The sequence below is a fragment of the Schistocerca serialis genome, chromosome 6 (genome assembly GCF_023864345.2).
Source record: "Schistocerca serialis cubense isolate TAMUIC-IGC-003099 chromosome 6, iqSchSeri2.2, whole genome shotgun sequence".
NCBI lineage: Eukaryota > Metazoa > Arthropoda > Insecta > Orthoptera > Acrididae > Schistocerca > Schistocerca serialis.
In genome coordinates, this window is record NC_064643.1 from 525,676,908 (window position 1) to 525,704,241 (window position 27,334).

The 27,334-nt window shown below is 40.6% G+C and overlaps 1 protein-coding gene across 5 annotated transcripts in view; it reads left to right on the forward strand.

Moving 5' to 3' along the window:
- Nucleotides 1–585: 585 nt before the first annotated feature.
- Nucleotides 586–27,334, forward strand: part of LOC126483954 (2',5'-phosphodiesterase 12-like) — a 171,292-nt gene continuing 144,543 nt past the window's right edge. For 3 of the 5 annotated variants that reach the window (XR_007587794.1, XM_050107244.1, XM_050107243.1), the window contains exon 1: nt 586–1,684. Coding sequence is in view for 3 of the 5 variants with exons in the window: in XM_050107244.1 (XP_049963201.1) it covers nt 978–1,684 (707 nt within the window). In the remaining 2 variants the exon portion in view is untranslated. The remainder of the gene's footprint in view (nt 1,685–27,334) is intronic. The other 2 variants (XM_050107246.1, XM_050107247.1) reach the window with 2 other exon arrangements.

The following is a 27,334-nucleotide window of genomic DNA, read 5'->3' on the forward strand; positions in this document are numbered from 1 at the left end:
AAGGGGCTCTCCAGACGAGTTTCTTCTCCGTCTGTTATCATCTATAAACTTATGCGTGCACACTTTGGGCCAACGGCCCTGTCGCAGTGGTAACACCGATTCCCGTCGGATCACCGAAGTTAAACGCTGTTGGGCTGGGCTAGCAGTTGGGTGGATGACCGTCCAGTCTGCCGAGCGCTGTTAGCAAACCGGGTGCACTCAAACCCTTGCGAGGCAAACTGGGGAGTTACTTAATTGAGAAGCGCCAGCTCCGATATCGTAAATTGAAATACAGCCAGTTGAGAGGCGTGCTGTGAGCTGAGGACGACACGGCGGCCGGCCAGTACCATTGAGCCATGGCCTATTCGGGCAGGATTTAGTGCTTCCTTCAGAGTCAGCAGACATTACTGCCCATAATTCGCATCACAACAGAACCACAACACACAGACACATGCTCCTCAGCTACCTGTCGTCTGCTAAAAAAGGGCAAGGAATCTCACCGAAGGCGGGTAGCAATGCACCTGTACGCACGGGCTCCATTTCCATGCACAAAAGCGCATGCGTAGATGCGCTGTTGGAAACTTACGCGCATGCGCAAAGCTGAACACAGCTGAAAAGGCATCGTGTGGACGCACCTTAATATAGATACCAAAATGTTATCTGTACTGAGATACAATTGTATGTTGTTAGCATTCTCTTCATTCTGGGGGAAGTTCCGCTCATAAATAGATGAAATTATCAATAACTGCGACACGAACAGCAAAGTAACAATTTGTTCGTCGTCGTTGCCATGGTAACGCGGAACGTCAATATAGATAAAGTGACATACAGTATTGGGTGTTTTTATTATGTTGTGTGAGATCGTTGAATTCTTACGAGAACACCTGTGCGTGATACTGATGAAAGTGATGCGGATGAAACATGAATATAATTTGGTAACATTTTATCTCAGATCTAAACCGAAAATCGTTTTATAAGGTAAGATACTTTAACTCGAAATGACAGACAACGAAAACCCGAATGTATTTTTCAGCCGTATTAAGGAGGACAAATACCTGCTTGTGTGTTTCCAGTTCCAGAGTGAGTCATGTAAGATAGACGATTATTGCAGTGTTGTTGCAAAATTGACTGCAACCGCCGATTATTTGTTGAATAAAATTGTCATTTGTATCACCAACAAAGTAAAGGAGTTAAAAGACGCAGGAGGCACACTAGGAGATGTAGACGTTGAATCCATATCTGCTAAATTCTATAGTAACGATTGTCCAGTATCCGCTGATTGTTTATGTATGGACTTGCCGTTTTGGGTGGGCGACGAAATGCATTTGCGTATTGGCAGTGTTCGATATAATATCGTGTTGAATGGCCCATGCGTAGATGAAATAATCCTTCCAAGAGTCATAATAGTTGGTTTTCCGATTTCCCCATTTACTTTTAAGACTTCATATACGAATGTGGGCGATTGCGACTTTCTGTGGTACAGGAAAAAACAGGGTGACTTCGAATTAATAGGAAATGGTTATTCCTATACACCTACGACCGAAGATGTTGGTTGTATACTGAAGCTCATCTGTATTCCTGGAAACGGCGATGTGAAAGGACCAAAGGTGGAAACAGTGTCGAAGAAATGTGTGAAAGAAGGTCCAAAAAAGTTTCCATTCGAAGACCGTCATATATTCACACAAACAGGAGCAGCTCCTGGAAGGTATGTATTTTGCATCTCTCGCGACAGTAAAATTAGGGGCTATCATAGCTATATCAAAAGATTGTATCCTGGCAGCTGTACAAGACAGGCCGATCTACAGTGTTGGGTACCTATCAGTGGAATGGGGTAGTGTGATACTGGACCCACCCCCCTCCCCTGATATCTTGGTTATGGTAACAGACTGATATGTATCGAGCTGAAGGCCTAAATTAGGTTGAAAGGTGACCCACTCTAGTTTAATACATTCAGCTGTTGTTTAGTTCAATTATTTTTTGTGTAATGCAGTGTTGATGCATGCTATGCCCCACTTTAGTTTATAAGCAATGTTTATTTTGTCTCCTCCTCAAGTATTTCATCTTTCTTCTACACTTTTTTGTTGTGAAAAGCGATGATAAAACTTACTATATGGAGATGGATTGAAGACTAAGGTGGAACAGTCAAAATTTTTGACTATGCGTGGTGTTAATGAGAATTTAAATTAGAAGAAATATTCTTGAGGTCATGAAACAACTCAGTTTAGTTACATTTTTTTACCGAATGAGGTGCCAGTGTTCAAGCCATTTGAGTAGTTTTGGGAGCATCAGAGTTCTGTTTTAGCCTACCCATCAAGTTATGGGTTTTCCCATGTTTCTTGCAACCAACTGAAAAAAAAATAGCAGCATGATTCCTTGAAAAGGGTACACCCAATTCCCTTCCTCATCTTTGTCCATTCCAAGCTTGCACCCAGTCTCAAGTGCCCCTTCTTGTCCTCACCACATTAAACCTCAGTCCTCCTCCTTTCAGCAATTTGTTCACTTTTTGTCGTTTCCAGTTTTGTGTTCTTCTTCTTCTTCTTCTTCCTGTTCCTTTTTTGTATTTAGGAAAAGATGTGGAGGAAGAAAGCCCTCTGTAGCAATTGAAATACCTTGCACACTAAAAGCTCATTGTTTCGCAGACTTATTGAGGAAAGCTTTCTACATACTAAATTTTAGGTGAGAGTAAGGATGAATTGACACTTCCTGTGAATGATAAGGTAATCTGCCACCATGATGTATGTTATGTATGTTGTTCAGTAAACTTACATTATCTATTTGGTTGGATGGTGTCTGGTCATTTTGATGTAGGTTTCCTTTAATGAGTGAAATGCTGGGATGATTCCCTCAGCAATGCCATGGCCAACCAACTGTCCTATCCTTGTAAAAACATGTTTATCTGTTCTGTGTGTGTCTACGTATTTAAGCAGCTTACTTTTCAGTGTATGATAATGACAAAGCCTTTATCATTAGTCATATGATCCCTGGTTCACCTCTTTGTGAAGCTATTTTCTTCATGTAGAAGACTGCCTCCCCAGCCAGTTTTTTGCACTATTTTTATATAACCATAAAATAATTTCAGCTCAAAAGCTTCTGTATGTCTATAGATTCATCAGACAGTCATTCAGAAAATTCAATAATTGTTCTGGAAATTAAGACAAATTAGCAGTGTTAAATTGCACTTGTCACATGCTCCATATGTAAATGAAAATGAAAACAAGCCCAGTAACTGTTACAGTCAGCCATACCATCTTCCATGCACTTTACAGTGGTTCACAGAGTATAGATGTAGATACTTGACTCTTACATGGTACATTTGATCTACACCTGCAGGATACTCTGCAAATCACATTTCAGTGCCTGGCAGAGGGTTCATCAAACCACCTTCACAATTCACTATGATTTCAATCTTGTATAGCGTGTGGAAAGAACAGACACCTATATCTTTCCGTACGAGCTCTGATTTCCCTTATTTTATCATGGTGATAGTTTTTCCCTATGTAGGTCGGTGTCAACAAAATATTTTTGCATTCGGAGGAGAAAGTTGGTGATTGGAATTTCATGAGAAGATCCCGTTGCAACGAAAAACACCTTTCTTTTAATGATGTCCAGCCCAAATTCTGTATCAGTGACACTCTCTCCCATATTTCGCGAGAATACAAAACATGCTGCCCTTCTTCGAACTTTTTCGATGTACTCCATCAGTCCTGTATGCTAAGGATCCCACCCCGCACAGCATTATACTAAAAGAGAATGGACAAGCATAGTGTAGGCAGTCTCCTTAGTAGATCTGTTACATTTTCTAAGTGTCCTGTCAATAAAACGCAGTCTTTGGTTAGCATTCCCCACAAAATTTTCTGTGCGTTCCTTCCAATTTAAGTTGTTCATAATTGTAATTCCTAGGTATTTAGTTGAATTTAAGGCATTTAGATTTGACTGATTTATCATGTAACCAGAGTTTAACGAATTCCTTTTAGCACTCATGTAGATGACCTCACACTTGATCTTTAGTCCAGAGACTGGTTTGATGCAGCTCTCCATGCTACTCTATCCTGTGCAAGATTCTTCATCTCCGAGTAACTATTGCAACCTACATCCTTCTGAATCTGCGTAGTGAATTCATTTATGATTTTTACCCTCCATGCGTCCCTCCAATACTAAATTGGTTATGTCCTGATGCCTCAGAACATGTCCTACCAACCGATCCCTTCTTCTAGTCACGTTGTGCCACAAATTCCTCTTCTCCCCAATTCTATTCAGTACCTCCTCATTAGCTATGTGATCTACCCATCTAATCATCAGCATTTTCCTGTAGCACCACATTTCGAAAGCTTCTATTCTCTTCTTGTCTAAACTATTTATCATCCAAGTTTCACTTCCATACATGGCTACACTCCATACAAATACTTTACAGAAAAGACTTCCTGACACTTAAATCTACACTCGAAGTTAACAAATGGCTCTGAGCACTATGTGAGTTAACTTCTGAGGTCATCAATCCCCTAGAACTTAGAACTACTTGAACCTAACTAACCTAAGGATATCATACACATCCATACCTGAGGCAGGATTCGAACCTGCGACCGTAGTGGTCGCGCGGTTCCGGACTGTAGCGCCTAGAACCGCTCGGCCATCCTGGCTGGCTCGAAGTTAACAAATTTCTCCTTTTCAGAAACACTTTCCTTGCCATTGCCAGTCTACATTTTATATCCTCTCTACTTTGACCATCGTCAGTTATTTTGCTCCCCAAATAGCAAAACTCATCTACTGCTTTAAGTGTCTCATTTCCTAATCTAATACCCTCAGCATCACCTGATTTAATTCAACTACTTTCCATTACCCTTGTTATGCTTTTGTTGATGTTCATCTTACATCCTCCTTTCAGGACAGTTCAACTGCTCTTCCAGGTCCTTTGCTGTCTCTGACAGAATTGCAATGTCATCAGTAAACCTCAAAGTTTTTATTTGTTCTCCATGAATTTTAATTCTTGCTCTAAATTTTTCTTTTGTTTTCTTTACTGCTTGCTCAGTATACAGATTGAATAACATACAATCCTGTATCACTCCTTTCTCAACCACTGCTTCCCTTTCATGCCCCTCGACTCGTATACCTACCATCTGGTTTCTGAACAAATTGTACATAAATAGTCCTTTGCTCTCTATATTTTACACCTGCCACCTTCAGAATTTAAAAGAGAGCATTCCAGTCAACATTATCAAAAGCTTTCTCTAAGTCCACAAATGCTGGAAATGTATGTTTGCCTTTCCTGAATCTATCTTCTAAGGTAAGTCGTAGGGTTAATATTGCCTCACTTGTTCCAACATTTCTACGGAATCCAAATTGATCTTCCCCGAGGTTGGCTTCTACCAGTTATTCCATTCATCTGTGAAGAATTCATGTTAGTATTTTGCTGCCGTGACTTATTAAACTGATAGTTCGGTAATTTTCACACCTGTCAACACCTGCTTTCTTTGGGATTGGAAGTACTATGTTCTTCTTGAAGTCTGAGAGTATTTCGCCTGTCTCGTACATCTTGCTCACCAGATGAAAGAATTTTGTCATGGCTGGCTCTCCCAAAGCTATCAGTAGTTCTAATTGAATGGTATCTACTCCTGGGACCATGTTTTTATGTAGGTCTTTCAGTGCTCTGTCAAATTCTTCACGCAGTATCATATCTCCCCTTTCGTCTTCATCTCCGTCCTTTTCCACTTCGATAATACTTCCCTCAAGTACATCACCCTCGTATAGACCTTCTAACCTTCTATATACTCCTTCCACCAACTTGCGTGTTGAATTTTTCCTGTAAGCTGTATCTACCATACCCCTAGTAATATATGCCTCTACATCCTTACATTTGTCCTCTAGCCGTCCCTGCTTCATTTACCGCATTTTTATATTTTCTCCTTTCGTCAATTAAATTCAATATCTCTTCTGTTACCCAAGGATTTCTACTAGCCCTTGTCTTTTTACCTGCTTGATCCTCTGTTGCCTTCACTATTTCCTCTCTCAAAGCTGCCTGCTTTTCTTTTACTGTAGTTCTTTCTCCTGTTCTTGTCAATCGTTCCCCAACGCCCTCTCTGAAACACTCTACAACCTCTGGTTCTTTCAGTTATCCAGGTCCCATCTCCTTAAATTCCTATGTTTTCTTGCAGTTTCTCCAGTTTTAATCTACAGTTCATAAACAATAAATTGTGGCCAGAGTTTACATCTGACCCTGGAAATGTCTTACAGTTTATAACCTGGTTCCTAAATCTCTTTCTTACGATTATATTTAATCTATCTGAAACCTTCCAGTGTCTCCAGGTCTCTTCCATGTCTACAACCTTCTTTCGTCATTCTTAAACCAAGTGTCAGCTATTAATAAGTTATACTGTGTGCAAAATTCTATCAGCCAGCCAGCTTCCTCTGTTATTCCTTACCTCCATTCCATATTCACCTACTATGTTTCCTTCTCTTCCTTTTCCTGCTATTAAATTTTCACAAGCTGCGACATGGCCCTGAATAAAACAGTGACTCGAATATAGAATAAATTTCCTTTACTTTACGTCTGTGTTCACAAATTTTTTATCATCAGACTACCACTTTCTGTCTATAATGACAATCCTCAGATCTGCAGCAAAATATGGGAAAACATAGCAGATTGTCTACAGCTTATATATATATATATATATATATATATATATATATATATATATATATATATATATATATATATATAAAAAAACAAAGATGATGTGACTTACCAAATGAAAGTGCTGGCAGGTCGACAGACACACAAACAAACACAAACATACACACAAAATTCAAGCTTTCGCAACAAACTGTTGCCTCATCAGGAAAGAGGGAAGGAGAGGGAAAGACGAAAGGATGTGGGTTTTAAGGGAGAGGGTAAGGAGTCATTCCAATCCCGGGAGCGGAAAGACTTACCTTAGGGGGAAAAAAGGACGGGTATACACTCGCACACACACACATATCCATCCACACATATACAGACACAAGCAGACATATTTAAAGACAAAGAGTTTGGGCAGAGATGCCAGTCGAGGCAGAAGTGCAGAGGCAAAGATGTTGTTGAATGACAGGTGAGGTATGAGTGGCGGCAACTTGAAATTAGCGGAGATTGAGGCCTGGTGGATAACGGGAAGAGAGGATATATTGAAGAGCAAGTTCCCATCTCCGGAGTTCGGATAGGTTGGTGTTAGTGGGAAGTATCCAGATAACCCGGACGGTGTAACACTGTGCCAAGATGTGCTGGCCGTGCACCAAGGCATGTTTAGCCACAGGGTGATCCTCATTACCAACAAACACTGTCTGCCTGTGTCCATTCATGCGAATGGACAGTTTGTTGCTGGTCATTCCCACATAGAATGCGTCACAGTGTAGGCAGGTCAGTTGGTAGATCACGTGGGTGCTTTCACACGTGGCTCTGCCTTTGATCGTGTACACCTTCCGGGTTACAGGACTGGAGTAGGTGGTGGTGGGAGGGTGCATGGGACAGGTTTTACACCGGGGGCGGTTACAAGGGTAGGAGCCAGAGGGTAGGGAAGGTGGTTTGGGGATTTCATAGGGATGAACTAAGAGGTTACGAAGGTTAGGTGGACGGCGGAAAGACACTCTTGGTGGAGTGGGGAGGATTTCATGAAGGATGGATCTCATTTCTGGGCAGGATTTTAGGAAGTCGTATCCCTGCTGGAGAGCCACATTCAGAATCTGATCCAGTCCCGGAAAGTATCCTGTCACAACTGATCCTTCTTAAAAAACCTTAATCCTACTCCCAACATCACCACTGCTGAAGCCCAGGCTATCCGTGATCTGAAGGCTGACCGGTCCATCATCATTCTTCCGGCGGACAAGGGTTCCACGACCGTGGTACTTGATCGTCGGGAGTATGTGGCTGAGGGACTGCGTCAGCTTTCAGACAACACCACATACAAAGTTTGCCAAGGTAATCCCATTCCTGATGTCCAGGCGGAGCTTCAGGGAATCCTCAGAACCTTAGGCCCCCTACAAAACCTTTCACCTGACTCCATCAACCTCCTGACCCCACCGACACCCCGCACCCCTACCTTCTACCTTCTTCCTAAAATTCACAAACCCAATCATCCTGGCCGTCCCATTGTAGCTGGTTACCAAGCCCCCACAGAACGTATCTCTGCCTACGTAGATCAACACCTTCAACCCATTACGTGCAGTCTCCCATCCTTCATCAAAGACACCAACCACTTTCTCGAACGCCTGGAATCCTTACCCAATCCGTTACCCCCAGAAACCATCCTTGTAACCATTGATGCCACTTCCTTATACACAAATATCCCGCACGTCCAGGGCCTTGCTGCGATGGAGCACTTCCTTTCACGCCGATCACCTGCCACCCTACCTAAAACCTCTTTCCTCATTACCTTAGCCAGCTTCATCCTGACCCACAACTTCTTCACTTTTGAAGGCCAGACATACCAGCAATTAAAGGGAACAGCCATGGGTACCAGGATGGCCCCTTCGTACGCCAACCTATTCATGGGTCGCTTAGAGGAAGCCTTCTTGGTTACCCAGGCCTGCCAACCCAAAGTTTCGTACAGATTTATTGATGACATCTTCATGATCTGGACTCACAGTGAAGAAGAACTCCAGAATTTCCTCTCCAACCTCAACTCCTTTGGTTCCATCAGATTCACCTGGTCCTACTCCAAATCCCATGCCACTTTCCTTGATGTTGATCTCCACCTGTCCAATGGCCAACTTCACACGTCCGTCCACATCAAACCCACCAACAAGCAACAGTACCTCCATTACGACAGCTGCCACCCATTCCACATCAAACGGTCCCTTCCCTACAGCCTAGGTCTTCGTGGCAAACGAATCTGCTCCAGTCCGGAATCCCTTAAGCATTACACCAACAACCTGACAACAGCTTTCGCATCCCGCAACTACCCTCCCGACCTGGTACAGAAGCAAATAACCAGAGCAACTTCCTCATCCTCTCAAACCCAGAACCTCCCACAGAAGAACCACAAAAGTGCCCCACTTGTGACAGGATACTTTCCGGGACTGGATCAGATTCTGAATGTGGCTCTCCAGCAGGGATACGACTTCCTAAAATCCTGCCCAGAAATGAGATCCATCCTTCATGAAATCCTCCCCACTCCACCAAGAGTGTCTTTCCGCCGTCCACCTAACCTTCGTAACCTCTTAGTTCATCCCTATGAAATCCCCAAACCACCTTCCCTACCCTCTGGCTCCTACCCTTGTAACCGCCCCCGGTGTAAAACCTGTCCCATGCACCCTCCCACCACCACCTACTCCAGTCCTGTAACCCGGAAGGTGTACACGATCAAAGGCAGAGCCACGTGTGAAAGCACCCACGTGATCTACCAACTGACCTGCCTACACTGTGACGCATTCTATGTGGGAATGACCAGCAACAAACTGTCCATTCGCATGAATGGACACAGGCAGACAGTGTTTGTTGGTAATGAGGATCACCCTGTGGCTAAACATGCCTTGGTGCACGGCCAGCACATCTTGGCACAGTGTTACACCGTCCGGGTTATCTGGATACTTCCCACTAACACCAACCTATCCGAACTCCGGAGATGGGAACTTGCTCTTCAATATATCCTCTCTTCCCGTTATCCACCAGGCCTCAATCTCCGCTAATTTCAAGTTGCCGCCACTCATACCTCACCTGTCATTCAACAACATCTTTGCCTCTGCACTTCTGCCTCGACTGGCATCTCTGCCCAAACTCTTTGTCTTTAAATATGTCTGCTTGTGTCTGTATATGTGTGGATGGATATGTGTGTGTGTGCGAGTGTATACCCGTCCTTTTTTCCCCCTAAGGTAAGTCTTTCCGCTCCCGGGATTGGAATGACTCCTTACCCTCTCCCTTAAAACCCACATCCTTTCGTCTTTCCCTCTCCTTCCCTCTTTCCTGATGAGGCAACAGTTTGTTGCGAAAGCTTGAATTTTGTGTGTATGTTTGTGTTTGTTTGTGTGTCTGTCGACCTGCCAGCACTTTCATTTGGTAAGTCACATCATCTTTGTTTTTAGATATATATTTCCTACGTGGAATGTTTCCCTCTATTATAACTCTATATATATATATATATATATATATATATATATATATATATATATATATATATATATAAAAAAAACAAAGATTATGTGACTTACCAAACGAAAGCACTGGCATGTCGATAGACACACAAACATACACACAAAATTCAAGCTTTCGCAACCTACGGTTGCTTCGTCAGGAAAGAGGGAAGGAGAGGGGAAGACGAAAGGAAGTGGGTTTTAAGGGAGACGGTAAGGAGTCATTCCAATCCCGGGAGTGGAAAGACTTACCTTAGGGGGAAAAAAAGACAAGTATACACTTTCCGCTCCCGGGATTGGAATGACTCCTTACCGTCTCCCTTAAAACCCAAATCCTTTCGTCTTTCCCTCTCCGTCCCTCTTTCCTGATGAAGCAACCATTGGTTGTGAAAGCTTGAATTTTGTGTGTATGTTTGTGTGTCTATCGACATGCCAGCGCTTTCTTTTGGTAAGTCATATCATCTTTGTTTTTAGATATATTTTTCCCATGTGGAATGTTTCCCTCTATTTTGTGCCATTTAAGTATGAAGGGGCATACCTGTTCTACAAAAACATATCCTAATGTACTACAGCCATAGTGGCATCGTCAAAAGTTATTCAGAAAACTAGCACCAGCATCGTCAAATATATATAAATAACAGCATATTCCATAGTCATAACCCACTGAAAATAGCAAAAAAAGTGCTGAAACATGTCTGGGTGAAACAAAACAGAAAAAAGATGCCTTGCATAAGGCAGAATTCCTCATATAGAGCTGTTTGTTATATATGTCATTATTTATAATATTGGCACTTGAGCATATGTCAGTTACCATCTCTTAACTCTTCCTCATTTTAACTGTCTAACTTCTGTCGTGTTTTATTTAATCACTTTTTATTACTTTGATGCCTCTTATAGCTTAAAAACCCATTACAGACTTTACCAGTTGTATCCTCATTTATTTTAATTTGTTCAATTAATTATTGAAGAATATGTGTATGCCTACAGTAGTGACATCTGGTTCACTTGCAACACAAACATCTTGTGGCTACTGTATGGAATTTGTTTTGAACAGTAGTGCTGCTCACAAGATGACTATTGCATATGCTGTTATTTATATATATCTTACGATGCTGATGCTAATTTTGTGTTTAATGTTTGACGATGCCACTATGGCTGCAGTACATTAGGACATGTTTTTATGGAACAGGTACGCCTCTTCATACTTAAAGGGCACAAATATACATATACACTCCTGGAAATGGAAAAAAGAACACATTGACACCGGTGTGTCAGACCCATCATACTTGCTCCGGACACTGCGAGAGGGCTGTACAAGCAATGATCACACGCACGGCACAGCGGACACACCAGGAACCGCGGTGTTGGCCGTCGAATGGCGCTAGCTGCGCAGCATTTGTGCACCGCCGCCGTCAGTGTCAGCCAGTTTGCCGTGGCATACGGAGCTCCATCGCAGTCTTTAACACTGGTAGCATGCCGCGACAGCGTGGACGTGAACCGTATGTGCAGTTGACGGACTTTGAGCGAGGGCGTATAGTGGGCATGCGGGAGGCCGGGTGGACGTACCGCCGAATTGCTCAACACGTGGGGCGTGAGGTCTCCGCAGTACATCGATGTTGTTGCCAGTGGTCGGCGGAAGGTGCACGTGCCCGTCGACCTGGGACCGGACCGCAGCGACGCACGGATGCACGCCAAGACCGTAGGATCCTACGCAGTGCCGTAGGGGACCGCACCGCCACTTCCCAGCAAATTAGGGACACTGTTGCTCCTGGGGTATCGGCGAGGACCATTCGCAACCGTCTCCATGAAGCTGGGCTACGATCCCGCACACCGTTAGGCCGTCTTCCGCTCACACCCCAACATCGTGCAGCCCGCCTCCAGTGGTGTCGCGACAGGCGTGAATGGAGGGAGGAATGGAGACGTGTCCTCTTCAGCGATGAGAGTCGCTTCTGCCTTGGTGCCAATGATGGTCGTATGCGTGTTTGGCGCCGTGCAGGTGAGCGCCACAATCAGGACTGCATACGACCAAGGCACACAGGGCCAACACCCGGCATCATGGTGTGGGGATCGATCTCCTACACTGGCCGTACACCACTGGTGATCGTCGAGGGGACACTGAATAGTGCACGGTACATCCAAACCGTCATCGAACCCATCGTTCTACCATTCCTAGAGCGGCAAGGGAACATGCTGTTTCAACAGGACAATGCACGTCCGCATGTATCCCGTGCCACCCAACGTGCTCTAGAAGGTATAAGTCAACTACCCTGGCCAGCAAGATCTCCGGATCTGTCCCCCATTGAGCATGTTTGGGACTGGATGAAGCGTCGTCTCACGCGGTCTGCACGTCCAGCACGAACGCTGGTCCAACTGAGGCGCCAGGTGGAAATGGCATGGCAAGCCGTTCCACAGGACTACATCCAGCATCTCTACGATCATCTCCATGGGAGAATAGCAGCCTGCATTGCTGCGAAAGGTGGATATACACTGTACTAGTGCCGACATTGTGCATGCTCTGTTGCCTGTGTCTATGTGCCTGTGGTTCTGTCAGTGTGATCATGTGATGTATCTGACCCCAGGAATGTGTCAATAAAGTTTCCCCTTCCTGGGACAATGAATTCACGGTGTTCTTATTTCAATTTCCAGGAGTGTATGTCAACACACTTTTTTTTTTTTTTTTTTTTTTTTTTTTTTTTTTTTTTTTAAAAAAAAAAGCTGTAGACAATCTGCCAGCGTATTTATGTTTCCATATTTTACTGCAGATTTGAAGATGGCCATTATAGGCCGAACCCGGTAGTCTGATGACAAAAAATTTGTGGCCACAGACATAAAGTAAAGGAAATTTATTATTGTATTTTCATCACCCTTCACTATCTGAATAATTTCTTTTATTGCATCATACGTTTCTTCAATCTCTTTATCAGCTAGTTGGCATATAAACTTTTACTATTGTGGTAGGCGTGGGCTTTGTGTCTATCTTGGCTACTACAATGTGTTCACTCTGCTGTTTATAGTAGCTTTCCTGTGTTCCTATTTTTTTATTCATTATTAAATGAATGAATGGTAAGTTTATATGTATGTAAAAGTCTTAGTAATGAGTTTATTCATCTCAGGGAACTACACTAGTTATTTTTTGTGGGACTTACTGCACTGTTTCAATCACTTATTATTTCTTTAACTGTTGGAAAGTATTTGTATAATTTGAAAAAATGCCAAATTGCACTATGCTCCAAAGGCTCATGGTAAACTGTAGGGAAGAGCATACTGCCTCTGACAGAGTGCTGGTGCTAACTTCTGTTGTGCTAAAAGAGAACCATTTTTGTACTTGGGGAACTGATACTTAAAGACAATTTAATAAAAAAATTTCTAACCTTGTGTTTACAACACAGTCACTCTTCTATAAACTGCCTTTTCATGTCCAGCTGCTTCAAAAGTTTCTCTGTTGCAGACGTATGTACATCACATATCACATAGCTGCAGCTGACATTTAGCCAAAAAAAAAAAAAAAAAAAGGGGGGGGGGGGGGGGTGCTGCAGAAGAATCATAAATTTAGCCAATTGAAAATGGGGATAGATGTCAAAATTATGTCAGGTCTGAATAAAGTAATATGTTCATAAAATAATGGTTATTGGAAATTTAATTGAATCTTGGAGTTTCACACAATGCATAAGATTATAATATGCCAGTGTCACAGTAAGGGTTCATGTTTAATCATCTCAAGTTGTTTACGACTGAAACATAGTAGGCCCTATATCATTCGCTGACACATCTCACTTTTATGACTGGGGAAAAAGTGACCATACAAAGAAGCTTTAATTTCATTTATTGAGGTTCTTCAGTTGGTATTCTGCATTGTGTGCAGGAAGGCTTGCTGTGGCCTTGACATCCCTCAGGACATCCAACTCTATCAAACAACACCAAGCCAAAAAGCTGCTTGCATAAGGGCCAGAGGTGGACCAATGTAATATTGACTTCCTCAGTTTCTGAAGCTCTTTCTCCTGAATAAATCATCCAATATTTTGAAATTGTGATCATTTGTTTGTCTGTACAAAGCACATCTGCCAATTTCTGTCCCATTTGGATACTTCCTTGGTGGTGCATTGTCCCCTTTTCCTTCTTAGAGTGTAAAACAAACTGGACACAAAATATGCCTATGCTCAACGTTTACTTGTTATTCTGTGCTGAATATTATCCTGCAGATATAGTTAACAGGTCATATTGGCATGATGTTGATGAAATACTGTACCATGGAGGAGTTTTGGGACATAGTGATACACTGACTGCCCCAAAGGCGGGCAGCTGCTGGCACATTCCAAGCTGATACCTGTCCCCCATGTTACACTGACGTGTGGCAAAACTCCTGCAACAACACACTGACATAGCGTTCTGTAAATCAGCTGTGTGTACTATTGCCAACAGATAGCAGAACAACCGTGTGTAGGGACACTACAAGTAGCAGGCTTGGTGACCCACCAAGCAGCAAAGATTTAAGTGACAGAGGTCACCAGACCTGGGTCAGGTCAGACAGCCTCTACTAGTCAGCAACTGGGCACACTCCTCAGAGCTAAAGGTTCAACACCTCTGGACTGCCCACAGAATCAGGCAGATAGTCCGAGCCATTACCAGTGGCTGTGCTAAGTATGCTGCCTCTGCTTTGTGATCACAATGTATGCACTAGCTGACAGTTACTGCAATGCTGTGTCAAGCAGCATACATTTCCTTCAGGCATGACTACCTACTCTACACTGGATATGAAAAAAGCAGGCTGTGCTACTGGAAAAAGATGTGCACCTATATCCGCTGCGGCTGGATGTAGCAATGAAGAGTTTCCCTGTAACACACAGTTGTAATGGCCCATTACAACTGATGATGGTTAGTTGGTTAGTTAGTTAGTTAGTTACATGTTCCATAGATCATTTGAGTGATTATTTTATCTGAATGATGTGGAATGGGTTGGTTTACAGGATATATATAAATAATTAATGTTAACCTTAATGAACTCATTATTATTTTTAGCTCTACTCATTCAATTGCTTATTTTCAATTGCTTGTTATTATTGGCATAATCTTTATCACTAGAGGTGGGGGTGTTACCTTCATAGTTTCGGATGTTATTGAGTTTAGCATATGTTAAAATTCAGGAGTAAGTAAGAAACACGTATTGGTTTGTTTTCTCCAAAAAATTCCTGCCCCAAGATACAGACCCTCCAAAGATGACACTGCAAACATCATTTTGAAGATGTGAATTTAAAAAAATAAAAAAATAAAATGCTGTGTGTCTGTAACAGTTCTACATATTTTGTTAGAATTTTTTTATTTGAAATATAATTGCTTTATGATTACAATGATATCCTCCGTTTGGACATATCTGTCAAAGTTCTTTTACTGTCGCCTTTTGAATTTTTGTTATAAATTAGATAATTTTTTTTTCCAGAAATGCCAATCTCGAAAGTTAGATTCTTATTCTGTTGATTAGTACCATGTAGTACTATATTCTCTGTAAAGGAGAGCTTCCACTTTTAAGTTGGACAGATTGTATTTTAAAAAATCATTTTTTTACCTTTCAAGGGTAATGTATGTCTTCACTGAAGTTGTTTCTTACTAATTCTTTGTTACAATGTTTAATTCTATTGTCTTTGTGCAGTTATTTCTTATCACTTTCTTTGTTGCAGTTATTTCTTTTCACTTTCATTGTTGCAGATATTTCTTACACTTTGCTGTAGTTTCTTGTCAGTTTCTTTCTTGTGGTTGTTCATTACAGGTTTCTGTATTGTAGTTGTTCAGTGATAATTTGTTTTCTGAAGAGGCTTCTAAGAAATCTGAAACAGTCAAGTGAGTTCTGTGTTTCTGTGAGGAATTTGCCAGTTGACACCAGTGTGTTTTGTGAAAAGGACTGTTTGAAATGTCTTCTGACTGGGGCCACAAGAGAGGGAAGTGTACTGACTATTTGCATATCCATGAAAGAGTGATATATAAGACAAACAAAAAACAGACTTTGTTCTGGTTGGGAATAAGTGTTCTCATTCGAAGACTCTGTTTCAAAGTGAAGATGTTTCCAGTGACGATTTCTTGTGTTCTAAATGTTTTGACAGAATAACAACAATCATAGTATCTGAAAAAGGTGAAGCCTCCCATGGTGCGGATGGTGCAAATTTTGCATCAATAGAGGGAGAATTAAATACCCTGAATCAGTCAACTACAGAGGGAGGTGTTAGTCCTGTTAAGAAACCATGGTCAGTAAAGTTGAGTCATAAGCTCTATCCATCAAGCAAGTGCAGACAAATTACTATTTATTTTATTTAGGCCTATTTATTTTATTTATCCATTCATTGACAATAAATATTTTATGGATGTTGTCAAGGGTACATGTAAGCCATTTCAAAGAAATGGGACACAAGCAATATATACGTAAAAAAGTACAAAACAAAATAATAGAATGAAGTTAATAATAATACACGAAATTAATATAGCCTATATACATCCCTGATTGTTATTTTAAATGCATAGTCTGTTTTTCATAAGGCTGTAGTTTTGTCCCCCCCTAAACGGCAAGTCCTTATATACACAACACTGCTTAAGTATATATTTACATCACACAACAGCTGTCCTTTAAGTATATAAATGTAGTGAATGATTAGGTACAGATAGAGTATTTTCCATTTTGCCTTTATAAATATCATCAGAAAAAAATTTATTGACCTACATAGTCATTTACAGAATAAAAACATTGTTCTACCAGAAACTTTTTAAATTCTGTTTTAAATTTGTTATCATCTTCTAACTGCTTGATGTTGATTGGCAGTGCGTTGTACAGTTTTGCACCGATATGGCTCACATGCCTTTGTGTATTCGTTCTTTTTGTTCGCTGAGTATGGAGTGCTGCGCTTTACGGGTATTGTAGTTATGAAAGTCGGCATTTGTCTGAAAATCTGCAATGTGGATCCTGACATACAATACACATTTGTATATGTATAATGATGGTATAGTAAGTATTCCAAGATTTTTGAATATGGGTTTGCAGTGTGTCTGTGGATGACTGTGAGTTATTATTCGGATGGCCCTCTTCTGCAACAAAAAAATTTGTTTTAGGCACCCTGTTGTGGAACCCCAAAATATTATTCCGTATGTGGCAAGAGATTGAAAATAGCTGAAATATACCATTCTGGTGCCCTCTGAGGTACAAACTTTTGCAATAATTCTGAGGGCAAAACAGGCTGAATTAAGTTTCTGTGCAAGTTTTATTACGTGGTCATTAAAATTTAAGTTTTCATCCACATGAATCCTCAGCAATTTGTGGATGTCACTCTGTCTAAGGCTTTTTCACCCCACACCAGATGGAGATTTACATTTTGACATATTTAATGTCAACCTGTTTGCATTGAACCAAGAGTAGATGTAATTTAGTACTTTATCAGAAGTTGTTGGTAGCAATTGCTTTGGTGCTCTTATTATCACACTAGTATCATCTGGAAATACTATTGCGTTGGCTGCATCATCTGAGGTTTGAAAATCATTTGTATAGACAAGAAACAATATGGGCCCTAGGATGCTCCCTTGTGGTACTCCTATTTCTACATTTTTTGCCTCTGATACTGAATTAATTTTGTGGTTGGAGTAAGTTGATGTCAGTCCTACAACCTGTGTTCTGTTTTTTAGGTATGATTCAAACCATTTTTTCCTATCCCATGTATACCCAACGCTTCCAACTTTTCTAAAAGAATGTCCTGATTCACAGTGTCAAAAGCTTTGGAGAGGTCTAAATTTACTCCTACTACACTATAATCTTTTTCTAGATTTTTGATTATTTGTTCAGTGTAGCACATTACTGCTGTTTCGGTATTTTTACGTGCTTGGAAGCCATGCTGATTTCTGTTTAGTAAATTATGGTCATTTAGATATTTGTTGATTCGGTGCTTCATCAGTTTTTCTAATATTTTTGAAAGTGCTGGGAGGAGAGATACTGGGCGATAGTTTTTTACCTTATACTTGTCGCCATTTTTAAATAATGGCTTCACTTTTGAAATTTTCAGCCTTTCTGGAAAAGCTCCTTCACTGAATGACAAATTGGCTATGTGTGCAAAGGGCTTTGCGATTTGTGGTGCTGTTCTTGTTGTGATTGACACAGGCACCTCATCTATGCCAGCCGACATTTTGGGTTTCAAGCTTTGTATCACTTTCAACACTTCACCCTCATTTGTTAGCTCTACCCTCATCCTACAAGCTGTTTTTGGATATTCAGGTTTTTCTTCGTTTGTAAATTTTAAGCTTAATGAAGTTGTTGCATGTATGAAATAATTGTTAATATAATTTGGCAAATCTTGTTTATTAATATTGACATTTTTCAAATTTTTGAGGCTAATGTCCTGGTTTTCACAACTCTTCCCCATTTCAGTCTTCACAATACCCCATATGGCTTTTGATTTGTTTTCAGACTGTCTTATAAAACTATCATTACTCATGAATTTTGCTTTAGCAATTACTTTTCTATATACCCTCTTGTAATTCCTGACATATTCTATGAATTCTGGGTCTGTGGATGTTTTCATTTTAGAAATTAGTCTCTTTAGAGTTCCACGGGAAGTTTTGATGCCAGCTGTGATCCAAGAACTTGGCTTTGTATTGCCATGTGACCTGATTTTTGACAGCTTTTTTTGAAAACACATTTCAAAATATCCCATGAAAATGGAAGAAAATGTGTTATATGCATCATTTGTATTTGTTAGGGATAGTACTTCTGCCCAAGCCTCATTAGTTAGCATATTTATGAATTCTACACAGGTTTCTGTAGAAAAATTTCTTTTATACATGAAGTGTGTTTTTTTTTCTCTCTCTCTTTCAGTGGCCTTGAAGGAATTTTGAGGACAAGAGCATTGTGGTCTGATAATCCCAAATCAGTATTTGTTACTTCAACTTCTGTGCGTCCTACATTTGAAAATATATTATCAATAAGACTGACTGTATTATTTGTTATTCTTGTGGGTGTGTGTATGTGTGGAAGCAGGTTGAAACTACATAACAGATTTAGGAACTGGTTTTTTAGCCTACTTTCACTCATAAGATTAATATTGAAGTCACCACACACAACTACAGTGGCTCTATCAGTGAACAGAGTGTTAAGCAGTATTTCTAATTGGTTAAAGAATATGTCTGCATCACCAGTAGGTGGTCTGTATATTGCTGTGACTATGACTTTTCCCTGTATTTCATTCAACTGCACAGCTGCTGCTTCAAAATGATTTTCCATGCTCAATGATTCTACTTCACACCTTCTTTTATAGCTGATACTTGGTTTGGTAAATATACATACACCTCCATTTTTGGTATTTTTTCTACAATATTGGCTTGCCAACTTAAACGGATGAATATTAATGCTACTTAGTTCAAAACTTCTGGACCAATGCTCCACAATGCTCATGCAGTCAATATTTGCACTGTTCATAGCTACCTCAAGTTCTAATGATTTATTTCTAAGACACTGAATGTTTAAGCTTAGAATCTGTGGGTGATGAGGATGAGAACTGGTTACATTTGTATTTACGTTTTGTGGTGTCATACTCTGTTCCTTGCCCTGGCGAGGTACCAAAAAATCCTCCAGAAGGACAGGTTGTTCTGCACCTTGTAGGTTGTTCACTGGGATATGGTGAGTTGCTTGCTGCTGCTGCTGGTGTAGCTCCCGGTGTCATTGATGCTGTCATTTGTGTTGTTGTTGTTGATGATGATGATGGTGTAGCTGTTTCTGATACTTCAGGTGTTGGCTCTGTTGTTATTGATATGCTTCCTTGTGAACTGCTAGCACTTGGGGTGTTTTCTTGTGATGTCAGAACATCACACTTGTCTTGTAGTGGTGATGCTTCATTTTCAGATTCACCAAGTAGTTTGTGGGTCTTGTCCTTGAGGGAAATTACATTTGAAGTGTCACAACGTTTGAAGTGTAACAACTTACTTTTGTTTTGGTGTTTACTATTTCTATTATTTTTGCATTTACGAAATTTTTTCCTAATCTATTTAGGTGGAAACCATGTCTAGTATGGACTCTCCTTCCTAGTTTGCTTATATCAATGAAAGTCACATTTTCAAATCGTCTGCATATCTGTTTTGTCTACTATTTGCACTTTCCACTTCTTTGTTAACGCAGGACCATTCCGCTAGGTCATGACGATGTGGTACTGAAAATACAATGATGTTAGTACATCTTAGTTCATACAGTCGCATTTTTAGTGAAAGCAACAGATCTTGTTTTTCGTTTCTTGCGACATCGTTTGTTCCCGCCAGGAAAATGGCATAGTCTTTGTTGCTTAATGTGGGAATTTTTTCGTGGCTTATTGCAGTTGCTGTGCAGAATTTCGCACCTGGTTTCACCATGGAAGTTAAGTTCACATTGCTTTTATTACGAAAGTCAGTAGCTATGTTTCACCCTTGGTTGTCTGAATATATTTCGATTTTTGTAATTGTTTTGGAGCTACCAAATGTAGGCATAACTGCGCTGTTTATTTCCTCTTTCTTTATCACACAAACTGATAATCCATTGGGACTACATAAGGTCGGCAGATGTTTGTTTACTAAATTTACGTCGGATTTCTTATTTTTCTGCGTCAACAAATTTTTTTGTTCTGGCTTATTTACAAGATCCTTTTGCTTTTCACATGGTTCATGAGCACTATCACTAAACACTGCACTTCCACAATCTGTTGTGGAAAGTACTTGACATAATCTATGGATGAATACACTACAGCAAAACTGACCACACTTTTCAAAGTAGAAATTCCATCTTCAGAAGAAAATGAACCAAAGCACTCTTGCACCTCTTGCCAGGAATTTTTCACAAATATCAGTTCAGCTGTTGAATATTGTGCATCCTACAGTGAAAAGATGCAAGTTTGCACTATTACTCCAGAGACATTTTCAAAGAAAACAATTTTGAATCACTTTCCATCAGTATCAAAGTACATGATTGACAAATCAAGAAATATGAGGTCTGTAGAAGGAGTCTTTGGAAGTCCAGATCCCTATTATGGTCATCCTGTAGAAGCAGCTCAAGTTCAAATAGTGCAGTCATTTTATGTGAAAGATGAATGGGACTGTTCTCGCCAGAGTGTGTGTGTGTGTGTGTGTGGGGGGGGGGGGGGGGGCACTATAACTGTAACAGTTGAAGGTCAAAAAGTTGTGAAAGTGAAGAGGTACATGACTTGCAGTATTAAAGAAACTTTTGCAGTTTATAAGAGCAACTATACAACTTTACACATTGGAAGATAAAATTTTATGCACTATGACCTAAGTGGGTAGTTCCACACCCACCTAGAGATGCCTGTTTATATGTGTACTGCACAAATTTTGAACTTTGTGTGGTAACTTTGAAGAACTTAGTGGAGCACGACATATTATACCTTGATCAGGTTACCTTCCATTCAGAAGGCTGTTGCATGCAGCGACTGTTATATTGACATGTAAATAATAGATTTCAGCTATCAGTCGTCCTTTTTAAATTTTATTGGCATTGGCATTGTTTCGCATTTATGAGGAAAATCGGCTGTAAGGCAGAAAGAGGTTAGCACCCTCTATATCTATAGCGGAATAGCCAAATTGTAATAACCATGCATCTGACTGATGTTTGGTACCATCTATGAACTATTTAGTAAATATGATGAACAATATGCTTATTATGTTTTAATAAAGGGAGATATAATATGAAAAGACATAGCACATAACTCTGCAGAAATTACATATGTGACATGGGAGGAAAATATTTCATTGATGAACTTGGTAAATGGTCAGTGCAGGCAGTGACACACCAGCACCTGAAGAAATTGCAACAACACATTGTAGAAGCGAAAGGGTGTGTACAGGCTGAAGAACTATGTTTAGTGCTTCACTGTAATTTGGTTGAGAACTGGTCTGTAATTCTCCCACAAGAGGTACAAGGGTATCATTGAAGTAATGACCATAATGACCAGGTTTCAGTTTTTACAGGAGTGACATATTTTCAAAACAAGACCACAAGTGTTGCAGTTATAAGTGATGACACAGGACATGACTCAGCACATGCTTTGCTAGCAATGCACCAAATTCTTCAACTGCAAACAGGGACAGAGAAGATCATCATTATTTCTGATGGTGATCCTAGTCATTTTAAAAATCGTTACCAGCTGTTTGAATTGAGTAAGTCGCTTGTGCCAACTGACTGGGTATCCAGTGCTACTGGTCACGGGAAGGGGCCTTGTGATGGTGTAGGAGACCTGCTGAAGCACCATGCCACAAAACCTAATCTTTCCAGATCAAATACTGCTTCAACTCAGAATGCTGAGGATATTATGAGAGTCGTGAAATCTTACACATCTACAGCCCTCATTCTTTTGTCCAAAGAGAAAATCAAAGAATTCTGTGAGCAGAAAAAAGAAGAATGGTCCAAACAAATTACTCCTGTGAAAGGAATTCAGAAGACACATTTTTACACTCAGAGTGATGGGCAAACTCATATTGCACACACTTTAAAGAGCAAGACAGAAGAAATTTAGTTTGTTTGGCCAACATCTCAGAAACGGCAGGATAATATTCAGATTCACAACCTGAGAAGGGGGATGTTTGTGGCATGTGTGTATGACTGTGACTAGTGGATTGCAGAGATTATAGACACCAGTTATGAGTTAAATGAAATTGTAGTGAACTTTATGCTACCACATGGACCAGCTGCAGGTTTCCAGGACAGCAGTAACGCAGTCAGTGCTCACTTCCTGTTCACAATGTTTTGGAAGATTGTAAGCACTCCAGTTCAACAAGAAGGCATCACTCTATATCAAAGGAAGATACTGAAGCTGTGGAACACATTTTTAGTTCATTGACTGGCTAATTTCAGTACAAAACAGAGTGCACAGAAGTTGTACAAATTGAAACCTTCAAGTCTTTGGACCTTTCACATGCATTTTGGAACCATTTAAAATGCTTGAAAAATTAGTCTCTTACTCATCTTTCAAAACTAAAATATGTTAAATAAGGCTAGGTTTTGATTTTTATGAGCCTGTTATGTGATAATGTGGTAACAAAACAGGTTTTATGTATGGCAAAAATTTCAGTTGTTTATAAAAGCTGTTCAGCCTAAAAGTGGAAGCTCTCCTTTTCAGGGGTTGTAGAATTATATGGTATAATCAACAGAAAAAATCAAAATTTTATGAATCGGCATTTTTGAAAAAAAAATTCCATAATTTAAAAAGTTCAGAATGCTATAGTATAATAACTTTGACAGATAAGTCCAAATGGAGGATTTCTTTGTAACCATAAAGCAATTATCTTTCAAATAATAATAATAAAAAAAATCTAGAGTTGTTCCAGAGATATGGCATTTTAAAATTTTTTCCAAAATTCACATCTTCAAAATGGTATGCGCATTGTCATGTCATCTTTGGAGGGCTGTATCTTGGAGCAGAATTTTTTTAGAGAAAACAAAAAAAAAATACATGTTCCTTACTTAGTCCTTCTTTTTAACTTATGCTAAATTCAATAACATCCGAGACTATGAAGGTAAGATTTTTTCCTAGCCTGCCTGAATTGATATGGACTATGTCTATTGTTATTATTACTATCAGTATTACTATTACTGGCTACCAGTAGAAATTCATTAATGGAACAGAAGAAGTTGTCCAGGAGAAATGATTTTATATTAGGGGTAGCAAAGCAGGTCTTAAATATGTCAGATATTTTATGTTGTTGGGCTACTGATTAAAAAATTTTGTTGCTGCATATTGAACCCTTTTTGTGCCACTGATAGCCTTACTAATGGATAATAAAGGTCATTGTAAGTATGTACATCATGTTCTTCTCAAATTGTGATGGATTAGTTACGATGAATTTAATTAGTGAATGTATTTGTATTGAGGTGGCACTGTTAAAATGCCTAGCTGCTTGAAGAGGTACCTGCATGATGTCTGTGAGTGAAAACCACATATTTATCCTACTGCTCACTTTTGTGCAATCAATACTTTCTTTCTGAGTAATGATGCACCCCGACAATTATTCTGTGTGACAATATTGGAAATATGCAAAATATGTCAGGAGGTTGATACATTTGTTTCGAAGATTAGTGACTGAACAGAGAGCAAAAGTAACTGAATTTAATTGTTTGAGAAGCTTCTTCTTCCAGTTCAAGTTTTCATCAGTTATGTACACCCAAAAGTTTGGAGAATTCTACCTTATTTACTGATTTCTGCTCATGTGCTACATCAGTTTTTGGTATGAATGTTTTTGTTGTGTAGAACTGAATGTAGTGTGTTTTCAGAATTTAAGTAGGGTCCATTTTCAGAAAACCTTCAGTAAACCATTTAATAATTCTTTGGAAAATGGCATTTACCAACTCTTTTGTTGCTTTCTCTCTATGAAATTTATTGTAATCTGCAAAAAGTACCAATTTTCAAGTGGAAGGTCATTCTCATGTATAAAAAATAATAGGAGTGGACCCAAAATTGAACCCTTTGTGATCCCCTCCACCCCCCCCCCCCCCCCCCCCCCCCAAGTCACTAAAATTTTCTACCTTTCAAATGGCTCTGAGCTCTTTGGGACCTAACATCTGAGGTCATCAGTCCCCTAGAACTTAGAACTACTTAAATGTAACTAAACTAAGGACATCACACACATCCATGCCCTAGGCAGAATTCAAACCTGCGACTGTAGCGGTTGCACGTTTCCAGATTGAAGCGCCTAGAACCACTCGGCCACAACGACCAGCTCTACCTTTCCGACACTGTCTGAGACATTCAGCAAAACTCTTCATGTTCTATTTGTTAAGTATGATTGAAACCAGCTGGGTGTAATACTATCAGTTCCATACAGTTTGAGTTTTTCTTAGAGAGCATCGTGATCTACACAATTAAATGGCTTGGAAAGATCACGCAAAATACCAACAGGTGATATACTATTATTTAAAGCTTGTACTATTTTGTGAGTGACTGTAAAAATAGCATTCACAGTCAAGCAACCCTTCTATATGTTAAGTAAATTGTTCCCACTACCCAACTGTCCGGCTACTCTTGAGTACATTACTTTTTCGACAGAAGTGGAATGGTGCAAATGTAGACAGTTTGTAGCCTTCTGAGATCATTATAAATGGTACTAGAAAGCTTAGCAGATGCAGTTACCTTTACAGTCAGGGTGTTGGATCAACAGGTCTCGGGATCCTGCAGGTGGTAGGTGAAGCCAGAGGCAGCACCTGCAGCCGTTGGCAGGTAAATGGCAGTGTGTGCGTACTGTATCTTCTCATGGGTACTTTGTTTCTTATGTTCCTGTTTTGTATCTGTCCGCTTTCCTTGTGCTGATGTACTGCAAGCACTTACAATGAGAATAGTTGTGATTGTAGTTACAGAAAATTATCCGAGGAATGAACCCATGAAACTTGATATTTGCACTCAGTGTAACATACCAGGTCATATACCATATATCAGGTTCCATGATGTGGTGTGCTGGATGTGTCTACAAAAAGGGCATTGTGCTGGGCAGTGTAGTGAAAGTGCTTGGCTAAAACAAGGTAAGCAAGGTTGCAAAGAAATGTAGATGAATTTGGACTAAATCTGGGAAAGATGAAGTTGTTATACTAAATATAGGTCTGAGTCCTCCAGGGATCTCTAGCAGACAGAGGGGGCTTCAAAAAGTAAGTTACTCATTATTATGGCCGCCAAGTAAATTACTGGATGCTGCACTGCACTTCAAAATGACACAGATATGTGACACTGTTTCCCCCGTGTCTCTGTCTTCAACTACAAAAATCCACTCCTTGATCAAATAACTATTCAAGAACTGCTCTGTGAATGTCCTCAATGTTGGAAAATTCTCCTCCCTCCCCCATGTTCTTTCAGCTTGATGTCTGGACATCAGACATTATAATCTGTGGCTGATGTTGATGTCAGAGGCCTTCCTTCCCATTCAACATTACCTATGTCTGCAGCCTTGATAAAATTGTTGGCACCATTTCACTTCAGTGGAATACAACATTGAATTTGGTCCATATACTGCTGGAACTATACAGTGAATCTATGTGCAGTTTAGACGCATTGCTCAAAGACTGGTACTCTCTCACATATCTTAACTTCGAAGTACTAACTCTGTACTGCAGCAGAACTCTGTGTAGGAAGCCCGAAATGTGCACTCTGCTGTGGTGGGGTGGATGATGTGGACCGTCCTTAATTGCCAGGGTGCCCATCTCTTAATGCAGGATGGTGTGTGCAGCACAATGGGTTCTGTAACACCAGTAACTCAGCAGTCATAGAATCGAGCTCAGTCAAATAATATATTCTTCATTTAATTAGACACTTTTACCGTGGTCGAAGGCATTGACTTCATGGCATCTGTTGATCCACAGGCAGCAGTGTCTACCTCAGCACAGGAACAAGACAGCTTACTTGGCCCTGACAGTGCGTGACTGCCAGCCTGGAGTGCCAGCTCAGCAAATTGATGGTGTCTGTATGCTGCCTTGCTGATCCAGGAATGATGTCAGGCATTTTCCAAGCAGCATGTGGATGTGTGCTAGATTGCCAGCTGCTCCAGCAGTCAGTAAGTTGGGAGGAATACTTGAAGGTGCCCAAAGACCAGATGGAGTTGCCCTGGAGGTGACTCCAGTAGTGGCTAAAACAGTCAGGTCCAGCAATGGCTCGCATGTCAGAAGGTAATGGATGAAGTGGCTAGGTGTAAACATAGCTGTTAGCCCATGTGACCATCAGCTGGTGTTGCGGATGTCTCGGCATTGGTAGTAGTTGAATACGAGATACTGCTAGGTCTGAGCAGCAAGTATCTATAGTGGCTCTGCCTAACTTTATTATGGGTGGGCCCTACCTTTGGTCATGTTGGGGACCAAGGCAGTGCAGTGTCAGGCTGCAGGATGAGGTAATTTAGCTCACCGTTGTGGCAGACTTGGTCTTGCACCATGCTGCTTCAGCAATATTCTGCCCCTGAGAGCAGAATTTCACAGGAAGGTAGCTTGCCTGCCTCAACACAAGTTGTGAAGCCTGCACAGAGCAGAGTAGCTGCAACCTTCCTCCTCCCATTAGAAAAGATTTTGTCCAGAAAATCCCAGACTACTAAATCGGCAAATCACAGAAAATAACATAATACTGTTTGCATTAATTTATACTCTTATTTAAAACTCCCACACTTGTTGCCTTTTATCCTTAATACACTCTGCAACTCTGTCTATAGAGGCTGGTACATTCTCTGCTACTAATGTCTTACTGACTCAGTCAGTATGTGAGGGACTGATAGTTCGGCAGCGTGGGGTTTTCCACCATAG